Source organism: Solea solea, chromosome 2, assembly GCF_958295425.1.
Source record: "Solea solea chromosome 2, fSolSol10.1, whole genome shotgun sequence".
NCBI classification, from domain to species: Eukaryota; Metazoa; Chordata; class Actinopteri; order Pleuronectiformes; family Soleidae; genus Solea; species Solea solea.
Genome location: NC_081135.1, coordinates 10,586,672 through 10,613,906, shown reverse-complemented (window position 1 = coordinate 10,613,906; position 27,235 = coordinate 10,586,672). Strand labels below are relative to the sequence as shown.

At 41.0% G+C, this 27,235-nt stretch overlaps 1 protein-coding gene across 21 annotated transcripts in view; it reads right to left on the bottom strand.

The window, feature by feature from the left end:
* Positions 1 to 1,597: 1,597 nt before the first annotated feature.
* Positions 1,598 to 27,235, bottom strand: part of LOC131443808 (protein unc-80 homolog) — a 52,782-nt gene continuing 27,144 nt past the window's right edge. For 6 of the 21 annotated variants that reach the window (XM_058613817.1, XM_058613875.1, XM_058613881.1 and 3 more), the window contains 40 exons: positions 26,987 to 27,120; positions 26,678 to 26,855; positions 26,285 to 26,494; positions 25,872 to 25,969; positions 25,569 to 25,772; positions 25,366 to 25,473; positions 25,019 to 25,157; positions 24,713 to 24,894; positions 24,299 to 24,430; positions 21,940 to 22,126; positions 20,976 to 21,107; positions 20,722 to 20,865; positions 20,309 to 20,409; positions 20,002 to 20,088; positions 19,725 to 19,908; positions 19,317 to 19,414; positions 19,139 to 19,228; positions 18,945 to 19,046; positions 18,676 to 18,856; positions 18,302 to 18,567; positions 17,502 to 17,636; positions 17,265 to 17,403; positions 16,411 to 16,507; positions 16,117 to 16,287; positions 15,935 to 16,027; positions 15,179 to 15,397; positions 14,736 to 14,966; positions 13,451 to 13,574; positions 12,679 to 12,804; positions 12,461 to 12,584; positions 11,408 to 11,614; positions 11,126 to 11,310; positions 10,291 to 10,456; positions 10,024 to 10,203; positions 9,787 to 9,934; positions 8,853 to 8,909; positions 6,544 to 6,625; positions 5,238 to 5,343; positions 4,584 to 5,038; positions 1,598 to 3,988 (listed from right to left, as the gene is read on the bottom strand). In XM_058613817.1, the coding sequence (XP_058469800.1) occupies positions 3,488 to 3,988; positions 4,584 to 5,038; positions 5,238 to 5,343; positions 6,544 to 6,625; positions 8,853 to 8,909; positions 9,787 to 9,934; positions 10,024 to 10,203; positions 10,291 to 10,456; positions 11,126 to 11,310; positions 11,408 to 11,614; positions 12,461 to 12,584; positions 12,679 to 12,804; positions 13,451 to 13,574; positions 14,736 to 14,966; positions 15,179 to 15,397; positions 15,935 to 16,027; positions 16,117 to 16,287; positions 16,411 to 16,507; positions 17,265 to 17,403; positions 17,502 to 17,636; positions 18,302 to 18,567; positions 18,676 to 18,856; positions 18,945 to 19,046; positions 19,139 to 19,228; positions 19,317 to 19,414; positions 19,725 to 19,908; positions 20,002 to 20,088; positions 20,309 to 20,409; positions 20,722 to 20,865; positions 20,976 to 21,107; positions 21,940 to 22,126; positions 24,299 to 24,430; positions 24,713 to 24,894; positions 25,019 to 25,157; positions 25,366 to 25,473; positions 25,569 to 25,772; positions 25,872 to 25,969; positions 26,285 to 26,494; positions 26,678 to 26,855; positions 26,987 to 27,120 (6,503 nt within the window). In that variant the 3' untranslated portion in view covers positions 1,598 to 3,487. The remainder of the gene's footprint in view (positions 3,989 to 4,583; positions 5,039 to 5,237; positions 5,344 to 6,543; positions 6,626 to 8,852; positions 8,910 to 9,786; positions 9,935 to 10,023; positions 10,204 to 10,290; positions 10,457 to 11,125; positions 11,311 to 11,407; positions 11,615 to 12,460; positions 12,585 to 12,678; positions 12,805 to 13,450; positions 13,575 to 14,735; positions 14,967 to 15,178; positions 15,398 to 15,934; positions 16,028 to 16,116; positions 16,288 to 16,410; positions 16,508 to 17,264; positions 17,404 to 17,501; positions 17,637 to 18,301; positions 18,568 to 18,675; positions 18,857 to 18,944; positions 19,047 to 19,138; positions 19,229 to 19,316; positions 19,415 to 19,724; positions 19,909 to 20,001; positions 20,089 to 20,308; positions 20,410 to 20,721; positions 20,866 to 20,975; positions 21,108 to 21,939; positions 22,127 to 24,298; positions 24,431 to 24,712; positions 24,895 to 25,018; positions 25,158 to 25,365; positions 25,474 to 25,568; positions 25,773 to 25,871; positions 25,970 to 26,284; positions 26,495 to 26,677; positions 26,856 to 26,986; positions 27,121 to 27,235) is intronic. The other 15 variants (XM_058613825.1, XM_058613900.1, XM_058613918.1 and 12 more) reach the window with 14 other exon arrangements.

Sequence of the window (27,235 nt, the reverse complement as noted above, 5' to 3'; positions counted from 1 at the left end):
CTCATAAAAGTCATAGGTTAGTATGTCCTCCAAAATTGGTCAAAAAAGTCATAGTATAGTATGTCGTCCAAAATCACTCAAAAAAGTCATAGGTTAGTATGTTGTCCAAAATTACTCAGAAAAGTCATAGTATAGTATGTCGTCCAAAATCATTTAAAAAGTTCATAGTATAGTATGTCGTCCAAAATGACTCATAAAAGTCATAGGTTAGTATGTCCTCCAAAATCGGTCAAAAAAGTCATCGTATAGTATGTTGTCCAAAATCGGTCAAAAAAGTCATAGGTTAGTATGTCGTCCAAAATCACTCAAAAAGGTCATAGTATAGTTTTTCATCTAAAATGAGTCAAGAAAGTCATAGTATAGTATGTTGTCCAAAACGAGTCAAAAAAGTCATAGGTTAGTATGTCGTCCAAAATGAGTCAAAAAAGTCATAGGTTAGTATGTCGTCCAAAATCGGTCTAAAAAGTCATAGTATAGTATGTCGTCCAAAATGAGTCAAGAAGGTCATAGTATAGTATGTCGTCCAAAATCGGTCAAAAACGTCATAGGTTAGTATGTCGTCCAAAATGAGTTAAGAAATTCATAGTATAGTATGTCGTCCAAAATCGGTCAAAAAAGTCATAGGTTAGTATGTCGTCCAAAATGAGTCAAGAAAGTCATAGTATAGTATGTTGTCCAAAATCGGTCAAAAAAGTCATAGTATAGTATGTCGTCCAAAATCGGTCTAAAAAGTCATAGTATAGTATGTCGTCCAAAATGAGTCAAGAAGGTCATAGTATAGTATGTCGTCCAAAATCGGTCAAAAACGTCATAGGTTAGTATGTCGTCCAAAATGAGTCAAGAAAGTCATAGTATAGTATGTCGTCCAAAATCGGTCTAAAAAGTCATAGTATAGTATGTTGTCCAAAATGAGTCAAGAAAGTCATAGTATAGTATGTCGTCCAAAATCGGTCTAAAAAGTCATAGTATAGTATGTCGTCCAAAATGAGTCAAGAAGGTCATAGTATAGTATGTCGTCCAAAATCGGTCAAAAACGTCATAGGTTAGTATGTCGTCCAAAATGAGTCAAGAAAGTCATAGTATAGTATGTCGTCCAAAATGAGTCAAGAAAGTCATAGTATCGTATGTCGTCCAAAATCGGTCAAAAACGTCATAGGTTAGTATGTCGTCCAAAATGAGTTAAGAAATTTATAGTATAGTATGTCGTCCAAAATCGGTCAAAAAAGTCATAGTATAGTATGTCGTCCAAAATCGGTCAAAAAGGTCATAGTATAGTATGTCGTCCAAAATGTGTCAAAAAAGTCATAGGTTAGTATGTCGTCCAAAATGTGTCAAAAAAGTAATAGTATAGTATGTCGTTCAAAATCGGTCAAAAAGGTCATAGGTTAGTATGTCGTCCAAAATCGGTCAAAAAAGTCATAGTATAGTATGTCGTCCAAAATCGGTCAAAAATGTCACCAAAGTTAAAGGACAAACCAAAAATGTAACTGTAGATAAATCCTGTCAAAACAAGATAAAAATGTATCTCTTCGGCAAATAAAAATGAAATTGAAGTAGGAGAATTGTTTTTTGGACATGATATCCATTTATTCAGATATTTCAGAAACGTTCTCATAAAGTGTATATTTATTTCAATTTTGCACAGAGAAGACATAATTGACACAGACATGTTACATTTAAGGGGAACTTTGACACACAAACATCTTCTTTGTACTTCTTTAAATACTTGAAAACCCTGAAAAATATGCAGTACAATAATAATTTGGCACTGACTGAGCAGGACAGTGTGTGTGTTTTGCAGAATTTTGACATACAGGACAAAAAGACAAAGGGGATTTATTTCATAAAGACTGACTTGTTGGTTGAGTTAAATATATAAGGACACACCCACAGAAGCTGCTAAGAACACTCACAGTGCATTGGTGTGAAGTATGGCACATAACAAGACTGTTATCATCATTGTCACACTAGATTTTAGCTAAATGTCATGTATAAGTCCAGCTTTTGCACAAAAATGTTAAACTTTTAACACATAAACATAAATGATATTATATAAATGTATACTGGGAAAACAGAATATGCAAATATATGGTTTAAACAATGTCACTCTGCAACCTAAAACATTCAAGTAGAAAGTGGAGGTATGAGGTTTTCACCACAAATATATAACAGACGAGACTGATATTGACAGACGTGTTAATATGAATCTTTTTAAGGCATGACATGAGCCACGAGGTAACGCCTAACTACTGCATCGAATATAAAACCCTACAGTCTTTCTGAGGAGGGGACGTAATAACAGACAAAACACTGTAACATCAGGATAAATGTGATTATAGATTTACTGTTTCCCACCATATGTTCATAGTCTTTGGTCATAAAGAAAATAAAACTATGATTGCACATTAAGGAGAGCTGTCTGTCTGCTGTGGTCGAACAGCAATATAGATAAATATATTTGAAATCCACTAAATACCTTTATTTATTTTATACATAGATTATATGTAGACAAAAGTTGCATCATCCAAATTTTCCCTTATATATTTATTATTTATATTATCACACATAATTATTATTATTACTTTTGTGGCCATAAATTGTTTGTATGTAGTGCAGTCTCGGCATAATATCAGATAAGATCTTGGATCCTAGACCTATTTTTCTTCCATTGTTGTCATTTTGTGTCTATTGTTGTGCAAAATAAATGAATTCAAGATAGTGCAGGTTACTAATATTCAGCAAAACAGAAAAGAAAAGTGGTGGAGTGTCCCTTTAAATAGATTAATTACATTTTTTAAATATATTTTTTTATCATATTGACAAACTAAAATGAATCTCCTAGAATATAAAACATCTACTGTCTTGCTTCTGTTCCACAGGATTAAAATATTGTGTCTATTTTTTAAAATAATCTGTACTGCACTCGCTTATTTCAAGCCCTAATTTCACCCACAGATTAATAATAATAATGGCTCTTAATTTACTGCACACACACACAAACTGCATCATCTTCTTTTTGGAACATGTATAGATTCAATATCTCTCTTAGTATTCTTCTTCTTATATTTAAATCTATTAGAGGCATACGTTAATTACTCCAATATCATCCTTTAACCTTTTCTACGATTACTATTTATGAGTTTTGACATAAAATATAGCAGAAATCTCCATATTTGAACTGATGGAGATAAACAAGAGGTCGTTTCATACATTCTACCCCAGTTTATGTAGCGTGTTGTAAATAAACAATAGGTTTAAAGGTCTAGTGCGTAAGATTTAGGATGGTTTGAAGACTGTCAAAGTGTATAACCGCTTATCTATCTATCTTCATATATATACATGTATACATATATAGCTGTTTCTGTACGTATTTTAAGCAATGGTCTTGATTTATCAACCTCATGTCCCTAATTCTCACAGACTGGACCTTTAAATCTAAACGTACATTGTCTTATTTGTAATACTTTCTCACCACCTGTCAGCGCTCTCACACATGGGACTCGTCCAGGTCCAGGTCAACGGGCGAGAGCGGCAGGGGCGTGCGGCGAGGTGAGGGAGGGGACAGCAGCGGGGCGAGGAGCGGGTTCTCCGTGCCGGCGTCCTCGCTGAGGTGCAGCAGCGTGCCGCAGCGCGGCAGGAGCGCAGTCGTGTCCTCGTCCCCGGGGCTCTCTCTGATCCGGGGCGGCCCCGGCGGAGGCGGAGGGAGGAGCGGGGCCGGCGGCAGCGGCGGCGGCGGCGGGGGGCCCGGGGCCGGCGTCGCGCCCAGTACTGGGAGCGGTGGAGGGAGAGGGGAGGACGTGCGAGACAGAGGGAGAGGGAGAGGGAGAGGAAGAGGGAGAGGGGAGCAGGTTCGGGACAGGGGCGATGGGGAGCAGGTGCGTGGTGGAGGGGTTGGAGTGGAGGGGCGGGAGATGGAGGGAGGAGGGGAGAGGCTGCTGCGGAGCCCCCACTGCTCTCTCTTCTCTTTGCTGCTTATGGCTGAAGGAACCTGGGCGGAAATAAACTCTTTTTAAAATAGTAATGCAAATCTACATTCAGCACAATAACATTTAACCCTTTAACACCGAGCGTATCGCGACAGAAGAATTCTGACAGCTGAGAAGTTGCACATCAAAGCCAACGTGTGGTTGTTACGGTAATTTCACGCAAATCACCAGAAAGGGAGAAATGCCTGTACATAATTCCAATTTTTTGGCCTGTTTTTTGGTTATTTCAAACATGTGTTATACTGTTCAAATTTCAAATTTAAGACACAAAATCTGGTGTTCATGTACAACTACAGTGTTTGTTTGTTTTTTTAAATACAATGTATTTTTTTTTCTTTAATTTTAAATTGTTAATGCACTATTTTAACATGCAGTAAATTGTAAATAACTGCCAGATATTGAAAGTTATTCTGGAAAAATGGGCAAAAGCATTTACTCACATGACATTTTCTGGCCTTTATATGGTTAAAATAAGCCAAAGAAAAAAGTCCAGATGGACATTTTGAGGCATGGTGTTAAAGGGTTAATAATGAAATGAGGCAGTCTATAATCTAATTTCACTTCATACATACTCCCCTGGGTGTGTGCTTCTCTTACCTGTGTGTTAGCGGGACTGTGCAGGTCAGCCGTGACAGTGGCTGAGGAGACAGAGGGCACTTCCAGGGTGGGGGACTTTGATGCAGCAGGACTGGCCTTGTTGCCCTCACCCGGAGGGTCCACCACGGTGCTGGGCGTTGGGGGCTTGCTCGTCCCCGCTGACGCCTCCGTGAAAGTCACCGACCTCTTCTGGTCTCCGTGCGCTGTGGGCACAAGACGGAGAGATGACGGCACTAGCTCGCTGTGCCGCTGACACAACAGCACCACCAAAGGAGAGTGGAGGCAGGAATGGTGGGACAGGAGGGGGACACAGGGACTGCGGGAAGGGATGCAAGACAGACATGCAGAGCGCCCTACTGGGGGTGAGGTTGCAGATAAAAGGGACGGGCCGTTTGCGGGGTGTGGGGAGAAGAAGTTAAGGCTTTGTATCTCACCTTCACAGTCCAATAAAGTTTCTTTATTTCGCAAACAAAAGGCATGAGACAGAACAGAGTGAGAAGAGTCAGTTTGGTGGCAGGTGGCACGACAAACATTGGCACAAAGACGGGTGAATGAGGAGGGCGGCACACGTTCAAGTCAACACACGTCAATCTACATTTACTGTGTGCTTTTATCTGAAGTGCAGGGTAAGTGTGACTGTTTGTCGTTAGTTACCCAGTGGTCTGTTCTTTGGCTGGATGCTCCTGCGCGTCGTGGAGAGCCGCGCGCCCGCTCGATCGCGCAGTTCATTCTTTGGAATGGACAGCAGGGGGCGCCGTAACTGAAGGAAAGTCACATCACAGGTCAGCGACAGATGAGACACGGGTGCAAAGTGGAATATTCCAAGTAAAAAACAAACAAACCCACTTTTCTGTCAATTTGCGTGTGTATGAAATGCCAAAATACAAAGGAAAGCTCCATTTTTCTATAAAATACTCTTATAGTGTCTTCAGTTTTGGTACTTTTAATGCTTATTTTCCACAAAGGGGTCAGGGTTCCCATGCATATTGCAGTGCATATATTAATATTTAACATCTGCGAAGCACCTGTGCATACAGATTCCACATTCTTCAGCTATTTTTTAGCATATATAATGTATATAACCCTTCTCTTCCTTGGTCTGTAGTGAAGGCTGGGGGTTAATGTGTGGCCAAGAAGAGCTTGGAAGAGGCTGCCCCCCATGGGACTCCAGAGAAGGAGACAAAGAGGTCTGATACGCTGAGGATGCTGGAGTGTGAAGAATCTTTTTCTTTGTCTTCATTTGCTTCTATTTGAATATTAAAATCATTAAATATTCATCATATTTACACGTTTTCAGTATGGGTTTTGTAGAGCATGAGTTAAGCCCTCCACCACTTTCACAAACAAGCCTGGAAAAAGGACACTTACTGATAACATGGCTGCCAGCAGGGACCACTTATTACTTATAAAATGGCCACTTATCCTAATAAAACCTACGCCTGCTGAAGTCTATGATCTCTTAAAAACTTGATCTTGACAATCACATAGCCTTTTCTGATTGGAAACTGAAGATTGTGTTAAGTTGTGGAAGCGCTCTCTTCCCACACCAAACTCCATAGAGAAACTAAGCGATTTTACAGCCCTGCACACTCAAGCTGTTTGAATCTACCGCTGCCTACAAAAGTCAATTCCACTGAGTTTTCTCGTGACTTCGGCTTCTGAAATCTTTTCTTCCGATTTACCAAAGTGACACAGACTTACTAAAATGGAGCCGCCATTGACCAACAGCTCCATCCCTGCGAGAAACAAACGGTGACTTTTCTTTATGGGCTTTGGTGTAGGAGAGCGAGTGGCTGACAAACTTCCGTTTCCAGCCAGAGAGGGCTGTCTGGTGTTGAGATTAGGTGACAAACATATACTTTGGATATTGTAGACTTAGAGTGATGTCATTAAGTGGCTAAAATCTGTGTTTTTGTTACGCTCAGTGATAAACATATAAGAAAAAAGGGGACGTCATCACCTGTCTGAGGCCACGTTTTCTTCCAAGCGGCGGTTGTATCAGGAGGTTCTGGTGACCCGGTTCACTCTGCACACTGGCAACCCTGATTGAGTTAACCACACATGCACACACACACACAAACACACACACACACACGCACAAAGAATACATAACCATGAGGGGATGACGGAGCATCTGATAACTCAGCTGTGCTCGCCTACTGCTCACCACATCTTTGACTACACAGCGAGATGTCGCTGCTATTCTAACACTCACGCACTACAGGACATACGGTATGTTTACAAGACATCCAATCACAGTGCAGGAAAAACAAAACAGCTGCCATGATTCATACACTGAGGACACAACTGGGGATAGTAGGGGCTGGAGCAGCAACTGACCTAAGACACTGATATTTATCTCCTCCGCCACAGAGGTTATCATTTTTTGGCAACGTTTGTCTGATTGTGAGAGGATGGATTTGGATTAAAATGTCAAAATGATGTGGGTTATGGTCCAAAATAGACATTATTAGATCTTGATGATGATCCAGAAACAAAATCGGGAGTTTTAAGAGATGGGGGAGTGTACTGACACTGTGGGGAACTAAGTGGCCTTGGCAGATGTTTGCGCTCTTGGAGTTTCTTTAGTTGGTCATTGAATTAATGTACAGTCATTTAACTTTTACTGTTCACTCTTAAATGTCCAGTTTGTCACATTCAGGAGGGTTTATTGGCAGAAATTGAAATGACTACAAGTGTATAAGATAAAATAAAAATAAAAAATCTGTTGGATTTCGTAGACCTTCGGGCCTTGCATTACAGAGGCTGCCATCTTTCTACAGCAGTGCCAACAGACAAACCAGCCAGAGTGTACATTTTGCATTTTGATGAGGAAACCTATTACTTAAAAAGAAAAAGAGTGATATCATTTTAGGTATGCGAGGGCTACCTCTGTTCCCTGACATATTTGGGAAACGGAGGGACTGTAACAAACTCCTTCTCTCCCTCCTCTCCCAAGCACGTCAGGGAACTGCAGCGGCGTTCACATACCAAAAAAAGGATGTTTCCTCAGTGATGTCAATCTGGAAGGAACAATATACTAAATAGCCACCAGGAGGCGACTCTGCTGGTTGCAAAGAGAACTCTTCTTTACTCTTCTTACTTGATTTATAATGTCAGTAAATCATTTCCAGAGGAATTAATGGATGCAATTACTAGTTCCTTCACTAAAACATAATGTAAATTTTTATTTTTAATTAATTTCTAGATGCTTTAAAACATGAGTTCAGATTCTTACGTACGATTCTTAAAACTCACCTCTTTTCTTAGGCTTTTAACACCACGTAGTGTTGATTTTATGTGACTGTATTTGTTTTATGTGTACACATGCATATTTTATATTTATTTTATCCCTGTTTTATTACATTATTACATTATTATTTGTACAGCACTTTGGAAACCTTGTGTTTGTTTAAACTTGTGCTATATAAATAAAGTGGATTGGATTGGATTGGACATCATGAGCAATTACCACTTTAAAACACAAAATGCTCTGGCTGGTTTGCAGTAGAATCATGGCATCACATGATGGCGGCCTCCTTAAAGAAGGACCCTTCCCTTAAGTACATATAAAAGGCTTGTTCTAAGGCTACAAAAACCAAATTATTTTTATTTTAAAGCAATTATGTTCCCATACAAACATACATATGGATAGTATAACATATCTTTAGCAGACCCCCTATTTTGTTGCATGCTGTACCTTTAGAGTGTGAAATGGGCTAGATCAAGTGTCCTTGTTGCCACCCCAGTTCCCCCTTGCCCCTACAGATTGGTATCCAGAGACGGACGCCCAATTTGATCAGTGAGAAGCCTGATAAACACATAAACAGTATGAAACACCATGGCACCGATGGGAAAGAGAGGCTGACGTTGGCGATGGCACAATAACTGTAAAGACCCACAGCTAACACAGGAGAAACATAGGCAGAGCTCCCTGGCAACTGGCGGGGCTCTCTTTTGTTTTTTTCTTCATTAGGCAGGAGGGCCTGGTTAGGATAAGCACAGCAGATGAGCTGAGAGGATGAGGGTCAGTGTGGAGTTCAAAAAGGAGGAGGAGGAGGAAGAAGGGACAGAGACAAGGAGCCACACAGAAAGTGAGAGAGACAAGTAAGTGTGGAGGGGGTGACGGGCCAAGCCGATTTGATTGGATGTAGATGAGTGATCAACGGCCAACAGAGGGGGGCTGTCCTGAGGCAATGCCCCTCCCACTGGTGAACAGATGCAAAAAAACGCACCAACGGGACACACACACAGAGAGGGCCACTGTACCTAGAGAGGTTACCCTCCTGCAGAAGCCCCTGGGACTCATCTAGCACATTGGGTTCACTGTAAAAAGGGGGGGAGGCGGAGGGGGAGAATGGGAGTTTAGGGAGTTTAGTCGAGATCCATCACCACCCAAGTGCCTTCCCTATGAGAGCAGGGCATTTAAACTGAGCTGGAGAAGATGTCTCTACTCCGTCACAGCAGCAATTTAGCAATTTTTACAGAGCTGCTCTCTGGCTGTTGAATAAGGAACATTGTAAATCGACAGAGATATACATAGAAAAAAATGACTGTGGCAGTGGGAAATGACTTCATGCCGTTCAGAAGTGTTCAATCATCAAATTACATATGAGGAGCAAAGATCCTAAGCATACATGAGCAGAAATGGAACAAAATTGGATTGATCTCACAGGGTTAGAAGAGGAAAAATATGATTTTACAGTTCGCCCACTCACCAATTATACTGTATATTCTGACTCGTCTTGGAAAAATCTAGATTAAATGACCTTAAGTGGTGATTTTCACTGAGTTTCAGTGCACAACTAAGTAAAATATCACCTGGGATTTACAGTTTCTCCCAAACACAGAGGAAGTGATTCTTTCATATACAGCTATTATTATATTCTTATATGTGATCACTTCAATAAATTACCTTAAAAATTGTCCATGTACATTTTGCACATACAGTACTACACATACTATGTTACCTATCTTACGCAGTACGCAAGAATACTCAGTCATTTCTCTTATGTAAGCACAACTTTTCTGGTCCTGTATCGCCATCTGCAGGACTAAAAATGAAGAATTTCACCAAGTGTTTGTTTTGGTGATGTCTGATTCACCACTATCCGGTGGTGTGAATTAATTCTATGAAACTACAGCTAAAGAAACGTGATTAGTTAGTGCTTCTGTGGGTATTTGTGTATATAATAAGTTTTACCTGTGGCTGGGCAGCATGGTGCTGCGCGGGGCGTCAGGCTGCGAGGTCACAGAGCCTGTGGCATGGCTGGAGAAACGGCGCTCTGCGATCACTCTGGGCAGGAAGGCCTCGTGCTCACTCACCACGCTGGGAATACTCACGGAATCATCTGCAGAGAGAGAGGGACAGTGAGTTCCACTCTTAATTCTCCTTGTGGCAAGAGTGGGGAAAAAAAGTGAAACGTTAACGTTTTCTGACTCTCTTCGTCGTCCTCATCCGTGCGGCTGAGCGTGTCTTGGGAAGGTTGGCGTGACGGCTGGCTCTCCTGCTCCCACACTGTGCCAGTGCCCGTGTTAGAGCGCGACATCGTGGCCAAACTGAGGCGGTACGCTGACGTGGAGGTGCCCACTGTGCTGATGGACGTCTTGCCCTGATAGGCTGTTAAATACCAGCATTATTATCATAAAGAACAATACTGAAATAAAGATTTTTTTAATTGGTTGTTGTGCAAGTGTTTTTTCTGACCAGAGCCGCTGTGCACAGCCTCTTTCAGGATCTTGAGTTCGTTGTTGAATTCCGCGAACAGGGAGCTCTTGCACAGAGGTCTGGGGATAAAGCGTCGCTCCAGCTGGTCGGCGATGTGGTGACGTGCAGTAATCTCTTCCTGGGAGTCGGCGGGCTGAGTCAGCAACTATAAAACACACAAATATGGAACGAGTGAGGCAGTGAGAGGGTTTATTTGTTTTTTACATTAGTGCATAAAAACCCCTGAAAATGTCATTAAAAAAATCATAGATAAACACCAACTGAGTGGATAATATGAGCAAAACAAGTTTTTCAAATCATAACGACGCATAACTAATATATTAATCATAATTCTTATACCAATTATCCTCAAAACAAATCCTTACAGGGGAAAACAATGGCTGCAATGACTTTCATAAAAACGACCGAAATTCTGATGTTTGATTAAAAAACATCTTAAAACAATTAAGGGGTTTCACTTTTTACAACAACAGGAAAACTACATTTCTGGGATTATAGGATAGGATTTGATTATTAAGTCTGAATTTTTGGCAATCCTAAAATGTAGGCATAATATTTATAAAATAAGACAGGAGTTGAATTCATATTCTATGTGTAATGATGATTTAGAACAGGTTTTACCCTGTCAGAAAACCAAATCAGATGTGTCAAATGTTCCTTCTTGTGGTTTACACCAAATATCACTTTTGCTTATTTTATAGTCAAATATACTGAAAGAAAATTCACATTATAACAGTGGCTGGAAACGTTTGATACATTTGAAGTGAAACCAAGCTACGAATAGCTGTAATTTGTAATTTTGTGGTGCCTTTACCTTGCACTGGATGAATGGTCTCAGCAGCACGAAGATAGGGATACGGGTTCGGACGATGAAGTCAATGAAATCCCAAAAGGCGAGGCCTCCCACCTTCCTCAGAGCCATCTCTTTCACCTGCAGGCTCAGCCGGTACCACTGGTTTCCCAACGACCGCTCAAAGCAAACCAGCACCACCTTCAGAGCTGCACAAAGACACAAAAACAACACATGGATATTAACAAACGAAGTGTCTATCTTTCATTGTTTTATCCTGTTGGGGAACAATAAATGCATCCACACCCAGATACGCAGCCTGGCTGGTGGACTCCGCCAGTCCCTCTCTGCGCAGATCCTTCCCCGCGTCGCCCGGGGTGGAGCAGTGAGCGGGCGAGGCGTCCAGCATGAAGTTCTTGGTGCGAGAGGTGGAGATGATCCGAGGGGGCAGCAGGATGTTGATGACCGTCTGGAGGAGCAGGAAGATCTCGGGCTGCTCCAGATGAGGGCTGTCTATAGAAAAACAACACACACACACACACAGATGTGACAATAGTTTTTATCAAATATGATCAAAACTGTAATTGCCGTATTTAATATTTGGTAATATTTGTGTCAAAATGAGGTTTATCAAATAAAACCAAAGACATCATACTTGACTGGGAACAGCAAAACTAAGAGGATTGACCAAATTAGACACTTTATTTTGAAAACATAATAATGTGTGTAGAATTTAGGATGCATAACTACTTTATAATAAAAATAATTTGGTTTTTGTAGCCTTGGAAAAAGTACTTTTATATGTACTTCAAGCAAGGGCCTTCATTTATGGAGGGTGTTACTATGCAAACAAAAAAAACAACATCCTTTCTGGAGTGCCAGGGCCACCATTAGATGTTGCTCACTTCTTACACATTGGACCTTTGTTAAAATACACTTTGTAGTTTCTTGATTTCCCCATCATGACTTCACTGAATCAAAAAGCCACAGCATCAGAGAAAGTTTCTAGTTTTTAAAGTTGTGCAGCTTGTGTAAATTACAAACATGTGTCTGACAACAGTATTTGATGCAGGAGTTTTACAAAATTTTTTGGATCTCATGAATGAATGACTGATTTATTGTTTGTTGTGTTATACAATAACTTGGATCAAATAATACAGACTGTAAAATTAAAAAGTATAGACATAAACACAATGCATGGACCAGCTTTTAAACATCTGTATCTATGGTTATAACGTGATCATTTTATGGACAACATCTTTTCTGGTATGTTTTCCCTGATGCGTTGGAGAATGTGCAGTCTGCAGTCTCACCATTAGAGGTCATTAATTCTTATTTTCATTTTATTTTATTTTTTACCTTTGCTTCCAGAGCCAACCGTCAGAACAAAGGGAATGAGCAGGTTGAGCAGCATCCCCTCTCGTCTCTCCTGATTTGTGAAAGGTGAGATCACGTGACTGAGTGGGAAGTCGTCCTTCAAGGCCTAGGATAAGATGGTGGGAGAAACAAAATGTCTTTGAGTTGATATTAAATTGTTATTTATGTGTTTTGTTTTGTTTTTTTTAATTGAAGAGAACCTGTATCTGCAGGGCAACCAGCCTGACGACCGCTGTGCTGAAGGGGAGAGGAGGGGAGAGGTAGGGGCTAAGGTGGAGCAGAGGAAGCCCATCTGCCACGCTGGAGGGACCCACCACACCCATCACCTGACATCACACACAAAGACATGCATTTTTATTTAATAAAACAACAGAAAAAGGAGAAACAGGAGAGATAACGGCTTTGGCTCTGGTGTGCAAATCACAGCATCTAATGTGATTGCCATTATGATTGGGATTGACTGTGCATGAATTTGAAGCATTTCCTTCCTGTTTTATCTTGTGATTTGCCATTTTCAAACAAGCTGCACTAATATATACTGTATATATATATATATATATAATTAAAAAACATAAGCAGTAAGGAACACAAACAGTAAGTAAAATAATAAAAATGATCATGCAATAAAATAGATGGGATTAGATTAATCTGTCGTGTAAGGGTTTAAGGATTATTTATATTTTACCAAAAGGAGTGAACAGACATGAAGACTCATGAACGAAAATCCTGTGTTTTATAATCAATAATCACAGATCTCCAAAATGGCTCAATGATGCCCCCTAGAGACAGCCTTTGGAACCTGTTCGTCTTAGAAGGAGCCAAATTTGGTAGGTCCAACCGGAAGTCAGCCATTTTGATCATTTTGTTTTGAAATGTGAGGTTTTTGCCTATTTTTTGTCGTGTTTTTCCATTTACACGTATGATTTGCACTTCATGGCCACCGTAGATGGGGGGGGGGGGGGGGCGTATTACCAGGTTGACGCAGACGTTAATCAGCGAGCGAAGGTGTGGCAGGAAGGAGATGATTGGCTGCCGCTGCAGGGTCAGACAGATCCCCTCGATCAGGCTGCTGGCCGCCTCCCACTCCACCTGTCTCCTGGAGAACAAGTGCAACGAGTGCAACAGCGACGGCAAAAAACACACATAAAAGCAACTTTGTCATTAATTAAATACTTTCATGTCACGAGACACCTTAGATGGCTCGAAAGTGGCATAAATAGATCAATAGATTTGAAACCATCACATCCTGAATGAACACGTGTACAATCACATCACCTCCATGTTGAGACTGACAGTGAATAGTGAAAGCTCACAGACAAAGACGGCTAAACAGTGCGGCAACAGATCCTAGTGTGAAGCACACGCCTGTGACCAGTGTTCCTTCTGACACAATAATGAGTTATTATTTTAATCATTAAATTAAATTAAACTGGCGGGAGGTGGCCATGAAACAAAATGGTGGGAAATCTCCCTAAAATGACTAATTTTAAGGCTTTGTCAGATTTTGTTAGATTTTTACATTTTGTAGCTTTTTTTTTTTTTTATTAATTTTGTTGTTTCAAATAAATAAAACAACATTTTTGCCTGATGTTATTTTTCTTGGAAAAAACTTCAAATTATGTCGAATAAATTATGTTGTCCCATTTTGTTATTTACATTTTACTGTTTGCTTTTTTGAAAATGCAACATAGGCTTTTTTAGTTATGGTTAAAATGGTTATCACATTAATTACCAATAAGAGGAGAAAAGGATTTTGATTTTAATGTTACTTTAATGTACTACATTCTTACAAATATTAAACTCTGGGCATGGGGTTTTATGGAGGTTTAAACCCTCAGGTGTTTAGGAACCTCTGCTTTTACATGTTAGTTTATTTAAAGTTAAATGCCTTTTTATAAGCTATAAACACGCCTACATATGAACTTTTTTTAATATATACCAATGTGTTTGTTATATTACACAGATAATACTGAGGTGAACATATTTTTATACAGTAAACAATATTAAGTGCAGCCATTAATCAGGGGGAACACTGCCATTGAGCTAATATTAGTACACACAGCTACACAAACTCACAGTTTCTGCATGTGCACAAAAACACACACCACAGCAGCACTTACGGTACATCACCCACGAAGGCAGCGTGACAGAGGACAGTGCCAAGAAGCCGTTTATCTACTGTACACACCATGGCACTGGCACAGCACAGTACACTCACGGGGAGACGGCAAGAAGTGGGGGATCGTATTCAACAGACCTGGTGCATAAAGCCTGTGGGCGAGCGCACCTGAGCGTGGGCATCTTGTGAATCTTGTTGAACATGCGGTCCAGCCGCTTGAGGATGAGGATGAGGGCTGGGCGGACGGCCTCGGACGACCAGTCGGTGATGGGCAGCATCTCCATGATGTAGCGCCGCAGCCCGCGGCTCTCCATGGTCAGGGTGTCATAGGGCGCCAGCTTCAGCAGGGCATGGGCGATCTCAGCAAGCCTGGGAGCGAGGAACCATAGATAAGTGAAGTGTTTGTTTGTTAGTCCACGTAAAGTGGTAAAAATGACCTTTGTTAACCCATAGGAAAATGTGTAACTAACTATCTGACTAAATTGCAGCCCCCACAAGTAAAAGGAGATACTAAGATGCTGGGTGTGTGTCCACTGGAGGAGCCTTAGTGTTTGTACAGTGTTGTAACTTAATTTGATCACCTCATGTGCGACTTTATATCCAGCAGCTCCAGGGCTATGACCCTGGGCTCACCGGCAACGTTCTGCAGGATCTTTAGTCGTGGTCCACAGTGTTTGTAAAACTCAGTGCAGATATTTAGCAGGGACTCCCGTGGCCGGCGAAACTCCTCCCTGGCAATGCGCTCATCCAGCTCCTCCCTTGGCATTCCTTGACCCTCCTCCAGGAGGTGGAGGTTGTCCCTGGGAACAGAAACAAGACCTGAAACAAGATCTCAGGGCTATAAAAACTCAGCCATTCACTGCCTGCTTCAATCTACAATATTGTAAGACTATGTTTGCCATTTTTTTCACCATTAAAGAGCCTTTTCTCACTGGAAACAGAAGTTTGTGCATCGCTAACTCTCCTGCACCAAAGCCCATAGAGGAAGTCAATGATTTTAACCTGCAGGGACACAGGAGCTGCTGGTCAACTGCTACCACGTTTGGCAAGTTTGTGTCATTTGGGTAAATCTGAACAAAGGATTTCAAACACCGAAGTCACAATACCACACATTTTCAATTTCTGATGGAAGCAGCAGTGGATCAACAACTCCCTTGCGCTGTGGTGTAAAATCGACGATTTTGTCAATGGATTTTGGTGTGAGAGAGAAAATGTGTAATGTGTCAATAATGTGTCAATAAAGTCATTCAATCTTCAATAGCTCATACAACCACACTTCAAAATTCCTGAACTATCCCATTTATGGACTCCTAAATCATCACAAATAAAGTGCTGACCTGGTGTTGACACCTCCTGACATGGCATGATTGGCAGTCGTTCCTCCCTTATGACCCTGATCACAGCGGGACAACTGTGGGGCTGTCATGGGTCTGTGAGAAATGTGGAGACAATACAAAATATTAGGAGCATCTATAAAAAGAGACATCACCTACAGCAAAGATTCTGATGTTTGTCGAACCTCGTTAGGGTCTCTGAGCTGTACAGGAGGGCCTGCAGTGACGTAGCCAGCGCAGCGATGGCGGCGATCTCATCTCTGGCAGCGGATGCAGATTCCATGGTCACTGTGTTACTCTTCAGCTTCTGGAGGAAGCAGGGAACTAAGGCCTCGAGGACCATGAGCATCTGGAGACTGGGGGATATTACACAGAACGGTTAATTGTTGTGGGTCAGACACAGGTGCAGCATGGGTAGAAGAGGGAGAAATAATCCATGATGCGGTTTTGTGTGTGTGTGTGTGTGTATATCTCCCTACCTCCTGAAGGATTCAGGAGCATAAGCGACCACAGTCACACACAGCTTGATGGACTCGCTGATAGAAAAGGCCAAGTCCTCATTTCCATAACAGAAATCTGCCCAAAGAATATACAATATATATCATACAGTTTTTACTTTTACAGTTCATAGGACGCTCTGTCACAAAATACAAATACAGGTTAGACAAACAGGAGATGGAGTTAGCTATAGCCTGATCATAATTTTTCTGTGTGCCTCATGAAAATCACTTATGACTGGTTGACCGATGACCTTTGCACAGATTTTTATTTGATTTTGCAGTTTGGCTTTGAGTTTTACCGCCACGCTGCTGAACCAGACCGTGCTACAATATAACAGCACACTCTGTATCGCTGTCGTATAAAACAGGGCAATAATAATCCTGCAGCTGGCTCCAAATGACAACAGTCTACGTGGGAAGTAGACACGCTGCTGTATTTTCTTTCAAATAAAATCTAACTGAGGTGACCATGATAGGGTGGCATCTATTATGACTTTACCTAAGAGACAAAAACCAAAAGGAGCAGCAGTAGACTTATGTCCCTGCAAGCTAAAAATTATGCTTTTCCCTATGCAGTTTGGTGCAGGAGATTTAGAAACGTCAGTTTCCAGCTGGAAAAAGTTGTCTATGGTAAGATGGGCAGCAAACAAATTCATACACCCTAACCCAAAAAAAACCCTAACCCTTTGGGATATTATAGATATAGATTTTATCAGGTGAAGCTTTTGCCCTGCTGGCAGCAATTTTTTATCAATGAGAGTGAGTGTCTGGTTGGTTCAATACCTCATACAGGTAAACTTTAATAAACCTGAGTAATATGGCGGACAGTTTACCCAGAGAGCGCAGCGGTTTCTCAGCCTTGACCAGCTCCAGAGCGTCCAGGGCGTCCTGAGTCTCACCCTCCAGAGAGACGAGCAGGTCGAACAGACACTGGGCTGAGACTCCTTTAGACAGACCAGTGCTCGTGCTGGTCTGAGGACAGATTCACATGCAGACAGTCAGGATTGTAGCTGGAACGTTTGCGCAAAAACTGACGGCAGATGGTATATGAGGACGTGTGTCATCCTTACTGTGAATTCTAGCAGCGGAGCCACACTTGCAAACAGCTGCAGGACAAAGGGTTTGCGGTGGAGGATGTAGAACTGTCGGCAGCAGAACTCAATGCCCTGCCTCAGTAAAGGGTTGCTCTCATAGTCAGCATAGACCTGTCACAACAACACACATGGGTAAGTTCAAAATCTGGTTGCTCTGTTTGAAAGTTTGGTGCAAATGTTGTGCAAACGTTCCTGTGCAGCACCATAAAGTTTTTGATCACATACAGCAGACACATACGACACATTAGGAAGCAACATCTTTATACAAAAAACAAAAAAAACAAAGCCTGTTTACCTTGTTTCCAAATGCTGGTACCGTTGCACATTTATACACTCATTATCACTCAGTATTCATTGTTCCTTGCAAATGATGTTGCATTTTAATCATTATTATATGTAGTATGACGATATATTTTATCTTTAATTGTTTTGTATTATTTGTATTCTAATTTTATGCCCAATCTTGTGATTTATGGAATGCTTTTCAATATTTTATTCTTTATTCATACATTTTTTTGTATCTTATCTCCAATATTTTACATTTTAAACTTGTATGTGCCCAATATTTTTTTTTCTATCTATCTTTTTATGTCAGCTTTTCATCATCTTCAATTTCTGATTTTCCACTTCTATAATTCACATTTAGCCTGCACACAGTCTTATATAATTCAGTAGGTAACTGATAATTGTGCTAAAGCAAACAAAACATGGTGGGGGATAAAAGGACATTTCCTCATGTCTGAAAAGTATAATTCCACCAGTTCCATGATGTGTACCTGCAGCATGGTTGGCAGGATCCACTGGTAGCCACTCAGGGAGAAGAGATGGTTAAAGTGGACAGCGGTGTTGATAGCCGTTGCCGTGTACTGCCTGAGGAGGGCGCTGTCCTCGGGGTGCAGCAGCAGCGCCCCGTTGAAGACGTTGAGGAAGAGCATCATCTCGTCACCCCACGGGTACTCACTGGGCATGCCCAGGAACATCTCCTCCAGCAGCTTGATCCACAGCACTTTGTGGAGAGTGTCTAGTCCAAACAGCTCCTTACCTGAGAGAGGAGTTGGCAGCACAATATAGGGTTTAATCTATAGCAACAGCGTCTATATCTAAATCTACAGTGTCTACATCTCTATTTATCTATTTATCATTAACTAACCTTGCGGCTCATTAAACAGTGAGAACTCTGCGTCGATGGCGGTGCGTGGGAAAGACGGCAGACGCAGCAGATCCTCCTGCAGCAGGGAGACGTGGGATTGCTTGTGCACAGCCGGCATGTGCTGCGTGAGCGAGATGAGGAAGAGGACACGGCCCACCTCCTCCAGTTTACGGGAAAACACCTGCAAGGCAAAGGTAAAAAAAAAACAAAAAACAGAATGAGACACAAAAAGGAGACGGTGGATGAGTGTTTCTTTTTAACTTTCCCACCTGTTTCTGAATGAGCTCTTGTCCTTTCTCTGGCAGCATGTGGACCAAGTTGAGCTGAGGAGAAACTGACCTCCGGAAGGGATAGATGTCTCTTACATATGTCTATGGATAGAAACATTTAATTATTTTTTGTTAATCTTTTAAACTAAGAGGAACTAATCCCCTCCTCACTTTTGTCTCTTGGTTGTTGCTACCTTGGAATAATGGATGAGGTTCCATCGTTTGTCCATGAGGAAGTAGTGCGCTGATCTGGCCTCAGGTATGTTGAAAAATTCAAGACACTCCTGTGTGGATAAAGAACGATATTTACCAAATATAATTGATATTTTAACATCAGTAAAAAGATGCCAATCTCATCTACAGCGTCTTTACCTTCAGCAAGGCTTCAAACTGAGTGTCTTCATGCACTGGCAGCTGTGTTGGGATGTCGCACTCGTTCTGCCCGTGCACCACCAGAGTTTTGGTTCCTGCTTCAACACAACACAAGAATACAGTGTGGTTAATGTGTGTGCGGCATTCATTTCACAATAAATAACTACTCTTTATGTCTTTCTTTGTAAATGTAAATGTTTTTGTTTAATTTCAGTTTCTTTGCAGCATTTCTCAGATGTTGTAGAATCACTTAAATCAAGTCCAGTGGTCTACTAATAAAACAAAAGGCATCAGATTTGTTTACAGGGATATTTTATAATTATCATTATTGTTATTATCATTAATATTAATAGTAAAAAAAACAATATTATTAATGATAATAATAATAATAATAATAATAATAAACACCTGGCATGGACGCAGTGACCAGCAGCTTGACCTCACACTGCTCCTTCTTCATGGTCTGCTTCAGGTCTTTGAAGAACAGCCCCTCCACATAACCCACCACCTCCCACAGGAAGGTGAGTGTGGCTGAGATGGCGTCCATGCCCCACTCACAGGGAGTCCGCACAAAGTACATGATCAGACCAACCTGGGAGGAGGAGGAGGAGGAAGACGAGATTAGGATATGATGGAAGGTTTAAACGGAAGACAAAAAAATGGAGATACAAATGGAGACACTTACCAGGTAGTTAAAGAGGATGTGAGAGGTCTGAGCCGGCAGATCTCCGATGTTGAGCAGCAGCTTCCTCAGCATGTACATCAACTCATCCTTAAAACACAGGGAACATGGGTGATGCTGTCAATCAATCAAAACTTCATTTGTATAGCACTATTCATACATAAATAATGCAATGCAGCTTTTTGTCACCATTAAAAATACAAATATGCAACACAAATGTACTGTATGTATAAACATAAAATAGAAATAGCAAGAGAAAACAATTAATTCCTGCAATAAAATAGTAAAACTTCAAATTGTGTGTGTTTACCTGTCTGTTGCTCACTGTTAGCTTTTCCAGGAAGTGGCGCAGAACCAGGGCCGGATCCTCAATCAGGCAGTTCCAGAGGATTTGCTGCGCCACGGCACTCACTGCAGAACCACGAGGAGAGAATGAATAATACTCTTATTTTTTTGTGAAAGTATTAAAAGTTATAAAACGAAGAATATGAGTTAATTTGTAAAATCTCATTTAATCTACGTGCTAAATCAGGCAACAAACTCCTGCTCCATCGGTATGTTGTTTTTGTACATAACTTTATATAAAATAAAGCAAAAAATAAAGTAAATAAATTTAAGTTAAGTTTGTTTTTTTATTTTTAGAGGAAATACTGAATAACAAGACTCATACACATATTAAAAAGGTAGAGCACACTTGTTGTTCACTAATTAAGAGCAACCTACCAGCCACACCGTCCTCTCGAACGTCCCCGTCCTCCATGAGGTGCACAATTGGTAGAACGGCAGCACAGATGCATGCTGGGAAGACAGCTTGAGGTGGCTGTAGCATGTGGTGAGTGGGAGTGTGTTCTGTTGTGTTCTCTTCATCTGGCAAATACAGAAAAAAAAAATATTAAAGATTTATTTGACAAATGAGGAAACAAAGGAACTTATATAGTAAATAATTTCCAGTCCAGGTCAATTCTGTGTTTTCCTACCCTCAGCGCTGGCCAGCGAACGCATCGACCACACAGAGCCCCGGCGGAAAGAGTAGTTCCTGTGGGAGTTGCTGGAGGTGCAGGAGGGGCTGACGGACAGGCGGCGCGATGTCAGGTTCACCACTTCTTCTGCTGGCGTTATCAATGTCCGACATGGCCGACACATATGCAGAGAAGAACAACATACTGTCAGGACACAGAGCACTCAGCGGCTCGGTCATATAGCAGTGTGCAATACAGCAAATTTGGAATTTGGCCAGTATCACGGACACCAAACTGATTCTTTTTTACTTATAAAAGCATTTTTATTTTGCTCTCAGAAATGTTTGTAAGTATCTCAGAAATTCTGATTCACTTATACTTTCATAAGTGAATCAAATTCTGCTGTAACACAAATAATTAGGCTTAAAATTAAACAAGGGTTATTAAGTGACTTATTAAATATCATTTTGTCAATACCTGATTTTCTTATTTGGCCTTTTAATGTTAAATGAAGGACATCTACGCGAGTATGTGCGTGAAATTGCCTATAAATATGGTTACATTCCGCCAAAACACAAATAATTAGGCTTAAAATGAAAGAAGTGTTATGAAGTAACTTTTTAAATATAATTTTGGCAATACCTGGTTTATTTATTTGGCCTTTTAATGTTAAATGTAGGATATTTACGCGAGTATGTGAGTGAAATTGCCTGTAAATACGGTCAAATTCTGCTAAAACACAAATTATTAGGCTTAAAATGTTGTTAAAGGGTTATTAAGTGACTTTTTTAAATACCATTTTGTCAATTCCATATATTTTTAATCAATTTATATGAAATATAAATTGATTCAACACAATAGATGTGATATTTATCAATTGTAAGAGCCTTGAAAACCAGGAAAGGTCATCACAGATACCTTATCATGATATGATATAAAAAACTATAATTTTATTGACATGATACATCTCTATGTGCCCCACCTTCTTCCTCCTGCTCGGGCGGTGGGCTGCACGTGGGCTCGTAGCAGGACTCCTGAGCCACAGGGATGGCCGTAATGATGCTGGCCTCGCGGCCCAGACGCCGCTTCTCTTCCTCCTGCTGCAGGTTCTTCAGGATGTGCTCGGCTCGCTGGTGGGAGCGCGACACCGCCCGCGCTGAGAACGATTTCTAAAAAAGAAAGAAAAAGAAAAGGACAAGGAGTGACGTTGGCTGGAAAAGCAACACGTGGTAGAGACAGCAGGTGCAGACATACAAGGGAGTTCTGAATGAGGAGAAGCACAAATTAAATCCAGATGGACAGTTTCAATCTTTCAGGAAACGTGTGTGCACAGCTATTCTAGGCTTACACTTACACGAGAGGAGCATTTTTTTTTTTTTTCATTTAATGTAAAATGCCTGGACACGTTAATACAGTAACTCTCCTCCAGCTCATTCGTCTCATGCTCTAATTCCATCCCAAGCGTCATGAGGAAGCGAAGTAAGGAATCAGGGTTGTTAAGAATTGTGACACAAATAAAAGTATTCAGACTGGACTTTGGAGAATTTACTGTATCGTGTGTACAGTAAATGCCTCACAGCATTCCCACAAGTGCTCATACACATACATATATGTCTCAATAGGCTGAACGCGTGATATGGGAGAACATACACAGCAAAGTCATTCTCATCTAATGACCATGCATCAACAGCACAACACGCACAAAATGTCTGAATGTCTGATGCATGCTGTTATTTTTCATTCTGCCTTTTCAGTGTGATGTGTTTTCACTGATTAAGATGCAAAGGTCTGAAATGACCCATGGGACTGCCCTAGTTTTACACCCACTGCTAAGAAAATGGGCAAAAAACACCACAATGGTGAAATCTGTCTTTATCGATCTGCAGTAACAAGATGCATCAGCACAAACATCCGGACAGAAATACCAACTTACTATGGCATGGACTGACTGAATTAATGTGGAGTACTAAAAACAAAGACAGTCGATAGATAAATTATAGAACAAGTGCTCGCAGGTCGTCATCAAAATCCATAAAACATATTAAGATAATCATGCTTAAACACAAAAATGTAAAAAATAAAGAAATAAAAAGAATTTAAAGGAAACACCAAGAAACTACTTTAAATCAAAAGGAGAAAAAAAAAGTGTTCGTATAATATTATTAGCAAATTTCTTGGTGCAGTTGTCCAAATTAGCATCGCAAAGCAATAGCAAATTATTTTAAAGCAAGTTTATTATGTGTGTTGCCTTTGATTGTGGAGTAAAACGTAGTAAATTGTACAACACTAACACAAATTATTGATTAGGACCAAATACACTTGAATGGAGTTAAATTGAAATCTTTAAAACACTAAAATACTTGAACTTTGGTGAAATGGACTCTTTAAGTGTCACCATGTTGCGTTTCAAAGGGCTGATTTACTGACAAATTACACACACAAATCAACTATATTTTCCTCATTGCCCTTGTTTTTCTCGAGCCATATTTCATTTGACTACATTTTATATATACTTTCACTAACCTGGATTAAACTGCATTGCAATGTATCTTTTCAGTGTTGGCTGGAGTTTGTTATATGTGTCAAACATGTCAACTGCATTTCTTTTAAAATACTTTTGTTGTGGTTCATGATTTGAAAATGTTGTTTATGAAGCAACGTCTTCATAAAATAGCCTGTTTCTGTTACACATTTATACAGCATTGTAAAGATATTCTAAGTCCTTATGATGCAATGCCAATGTCTATAGTGAACTAGAAATACACTTAGAATGTATTATAATATGAGGATATCTATAACCATTCATAAATATTCAGAATGTGTCATAACAATAAACACCACACATTTGTCCATAACATTATGTCACATTATAATGGTGATTATGAAAATATATAATATATTAAATTGACCTTTTAAGTCTTGAAGTGCGTGACATCCAGATTTTAATGAATGGTCATAAATTAATGTTCACAATAAGACAATATCACGATGACTACAATCATAAAGCACTATAAATGCATCATAGTGATATGCTGTAATGCATTATATGAGCTTCATAAAAATGTGACGAGAGAATAATAATTATGACCTTAATTTTACATTTATATTGAATCTAAAGTGACCTTAGTGGTGTCACAGTCATGGGATCATTTGAAAAATCATACTGTATGTATTATTCACATATTATGGTCATCAAAATTAAAAACAATAACAAGCCTTTTAAAGACCAGTATTCCTGAGCAGCTCAATGAGAAAACATCTTACACATTTCTATCACTGTTGGTAAAGTTAATCATGAGTAAACGTACTGGGCAAACGATTAAAACTAGGCTCAGACTTACGGACTGGTCTTCATTGATTGGGTCCTGGACGCTGCCAGTGTTCTGTGGCACCCACGGGGGGTCAAATATGGGGACACAGGGCATTCCCAGTATAGGAGACGGGAGGGTGAAGTTGATGCTGGGCGGAGGGATCTGAAACGAGATAAATGCACAACAATTTTGTTTATGTTGCCAGATGTGGTAAAGAATCATGTACAAGCTTGTTGTGTTTTCCATTTGTGGTTTAAAATTTAAATTAGGATACGATGGCTGCGACCTGCCACTTTTCTTTGACTGAGTTGTTTGATTTGAGCCAATGCATGTTCTTTTGTTTGGATTGTTTTGTTTTGTTCTTCATAATTTGAATTATTTATATTTGACATAAGTTTGAAAAGCTTTACTGTAAAAGTAGAGTGAAAAAAACACTGTACCCACCTTAAAGATCTGCTGTGCTCCTTCCTCCATGCGGGGCCACACCTGGTAGCGGAAACGCCAGAGTGTGTTAAACTTCAGGATGGAGTTGATGCGCTGACACGCCTCCTGGTGCTGGAACTCCGCCATCATCATCTCGGTCACCGCATCTGGGACCTTGACCGCGCACAGGAGGAACATGGCCGCTGGGGGGGGCGGGGAGTGAGAGGGTAAACACAAGAGGAAAATGTAGACTGATTAAACCCTGGGATTGTTTTTGCCATGGTTGCCAAGGCAACTAACATACAAGTGATGCACAGCCTGACTCACCGGCGGCAGCTGCCATATGTTCGTCCACACTGAGCAGCAGCTCCCAGGCTGCAGGCTGGACGTCGCCGTACATGTCGTCAGTCAAGATGGGAGCCGCTTTGATTAGCAGCGAGAGTGGCGCCGGTGACAAGCTCATCACCTAAGGGAGAGAAAATAAAGTCACTATAGAGGACAAAAGCTATTAACAGCAAAGAGCTATACTGGTAAGTATCATGTGAATGAGATCCAAGGGTGACAAACATTTACATCTAAAAGATTAAACCCTGATCTACAATATATCCCAACTTGGTAACACTTTCTGACTTCTGTCTATTTCTAAAGGAATACAATAAAAAATAATAATTCACCTGGTTGCGAATGTACTTGAGCATGCCTGTGTCTTTCTTCCCCTCTGTGTTGGAGTCAGTGGGTCTTCTTTTCATGGACGGGGTCCTCAGACACGACTTGTCTGAACACTGTGGGCAACAAAGACTTAGGAATCTCCCATAATTGCTCTATCGAATCATTTACTCCACCGAAAAACAGGAAAGATACGCTTTGCAAATCGCACCTCTTTGGTTTTCTTTGCACGTGCCCCGATGTTACCAGAGGAGGCGCTGTCTTCACGCAGGCTGTCCACCGTCTCGCCATACACGAGCTTGATGGCTCGCACCAGACGGGCGCAGGAGCGGCTGTGGTGCTGGTAGCAGTGCGGGTGGCAGAAGTCGATGTGGGTGCAGATGAAACTCTGCTGGTTGCACAGCAGGATCATGATCTAAGCCAAGAGAGGATTTGGAGAAATAAACACGAGGGGAAGTCAGTATGAAGTGAAGGAACACATGGGCTCACAATACACACATAATAAATACAGTACATGGAGCCAGGACATGTTGCGGTGGTAGTTGTCCTCTGCTCCTCCTGAGCCCTGGCCCTCTGGCTCTATGCTGGGCTCACTGGTGCTGAATGGACTACCTGCAACAGAAACACACATTATCATTACACAAGAATAATGTAATATAATAATAATGATTATTATTATTAATGGAGCACTTATCAAAACAATAAACAACATGCTTTAAAGTCGAAAAAAAATTCCATAAAACTAATTAAGATCAACCAAAATTGTCACCAGTTTCAATAAAAGTGTGTTTTTAAGCAAGACAAAAAAAGACTTGCAAAATTCCCTGTTGTGGGACTAATAAAGGATTATCTTATCTTATCTTATCTTATCTTATCTTATCTTATCTTATCTCATCTTCCTCAACATCATCTTTGTCCACAACTTACCAATGTCAGTAACTGTGTCCCTGCTTTGTGTTTGGGACAATAAACCCTCTTCGTTCTCAGACTCAGAGTCCTGACGAGACATCTTGGTGCTTTTGAGGCTCCCTGCTCGGCGTATGGACGACAGCGAGCCTCCCTTCTTTACACGGAAGCTGCGCGCCCCTTTGATCTGAAGCAGCCGAGAGCCTCCAATGCGAATCTTCCTGATGGGTGCTGCAGAGGATGGAAATTAGGGAGAGATTTCTTACAAACATGTACATGTTAAGGACAGAATAGGACAACTGAATTTATGGCCAGCTGAAAGAATGAAATATCTTTAAGATAATGGATGGTAGGAAGACTCGAAATGGCGCTTGTGCTACAAAATCTACACGTGTGTATGACTTCAGGTCTCACCCTGAGTTTCCGGGGCCTTCTTTTCATCACCAGTGGTGTCAGACTTCAACGTGTGGCTGCTGCTGTTGAGCGAGTCGTGCCCATCCTCGTCATCAAGAATGCCTGCGAAGCTGATCTTCCTCTCGTATCGATGGCGGCCGAGCTCGGGGTCTAGCCGCAGGCGGCAGCTGTCGAGATCCTGCAGGGAACATGTGAGCATCGTCCGCATAAATCCATCAGCACATATCTTTGACTTTTCAACTCATCACTTTTGCTGGTGTTGTTTCTGTATTCATATAGACATGCGTGCATAAATGTAATACTACTGACCACAAGTGGCTCGGTGCGGGGGCGTGGCAAACAGGGAAAAGTCTCACGCAGGAAAGTGGTGATTTCCAACAGGAGCTGGCAGGCGGCCATTTTCAAAGCAAAGGGGCAGCCACATTTTGTAGGATTGACTGTGTCTTAAAGGAAAAGATTTATGTTTTCATCAATCAGGAGGGTTACATGCAACAAAAAAAAGCATGAACGGATAAAGTTTTTTGTCAACTTATATGTAAATTCTCATAGTCCCATAAT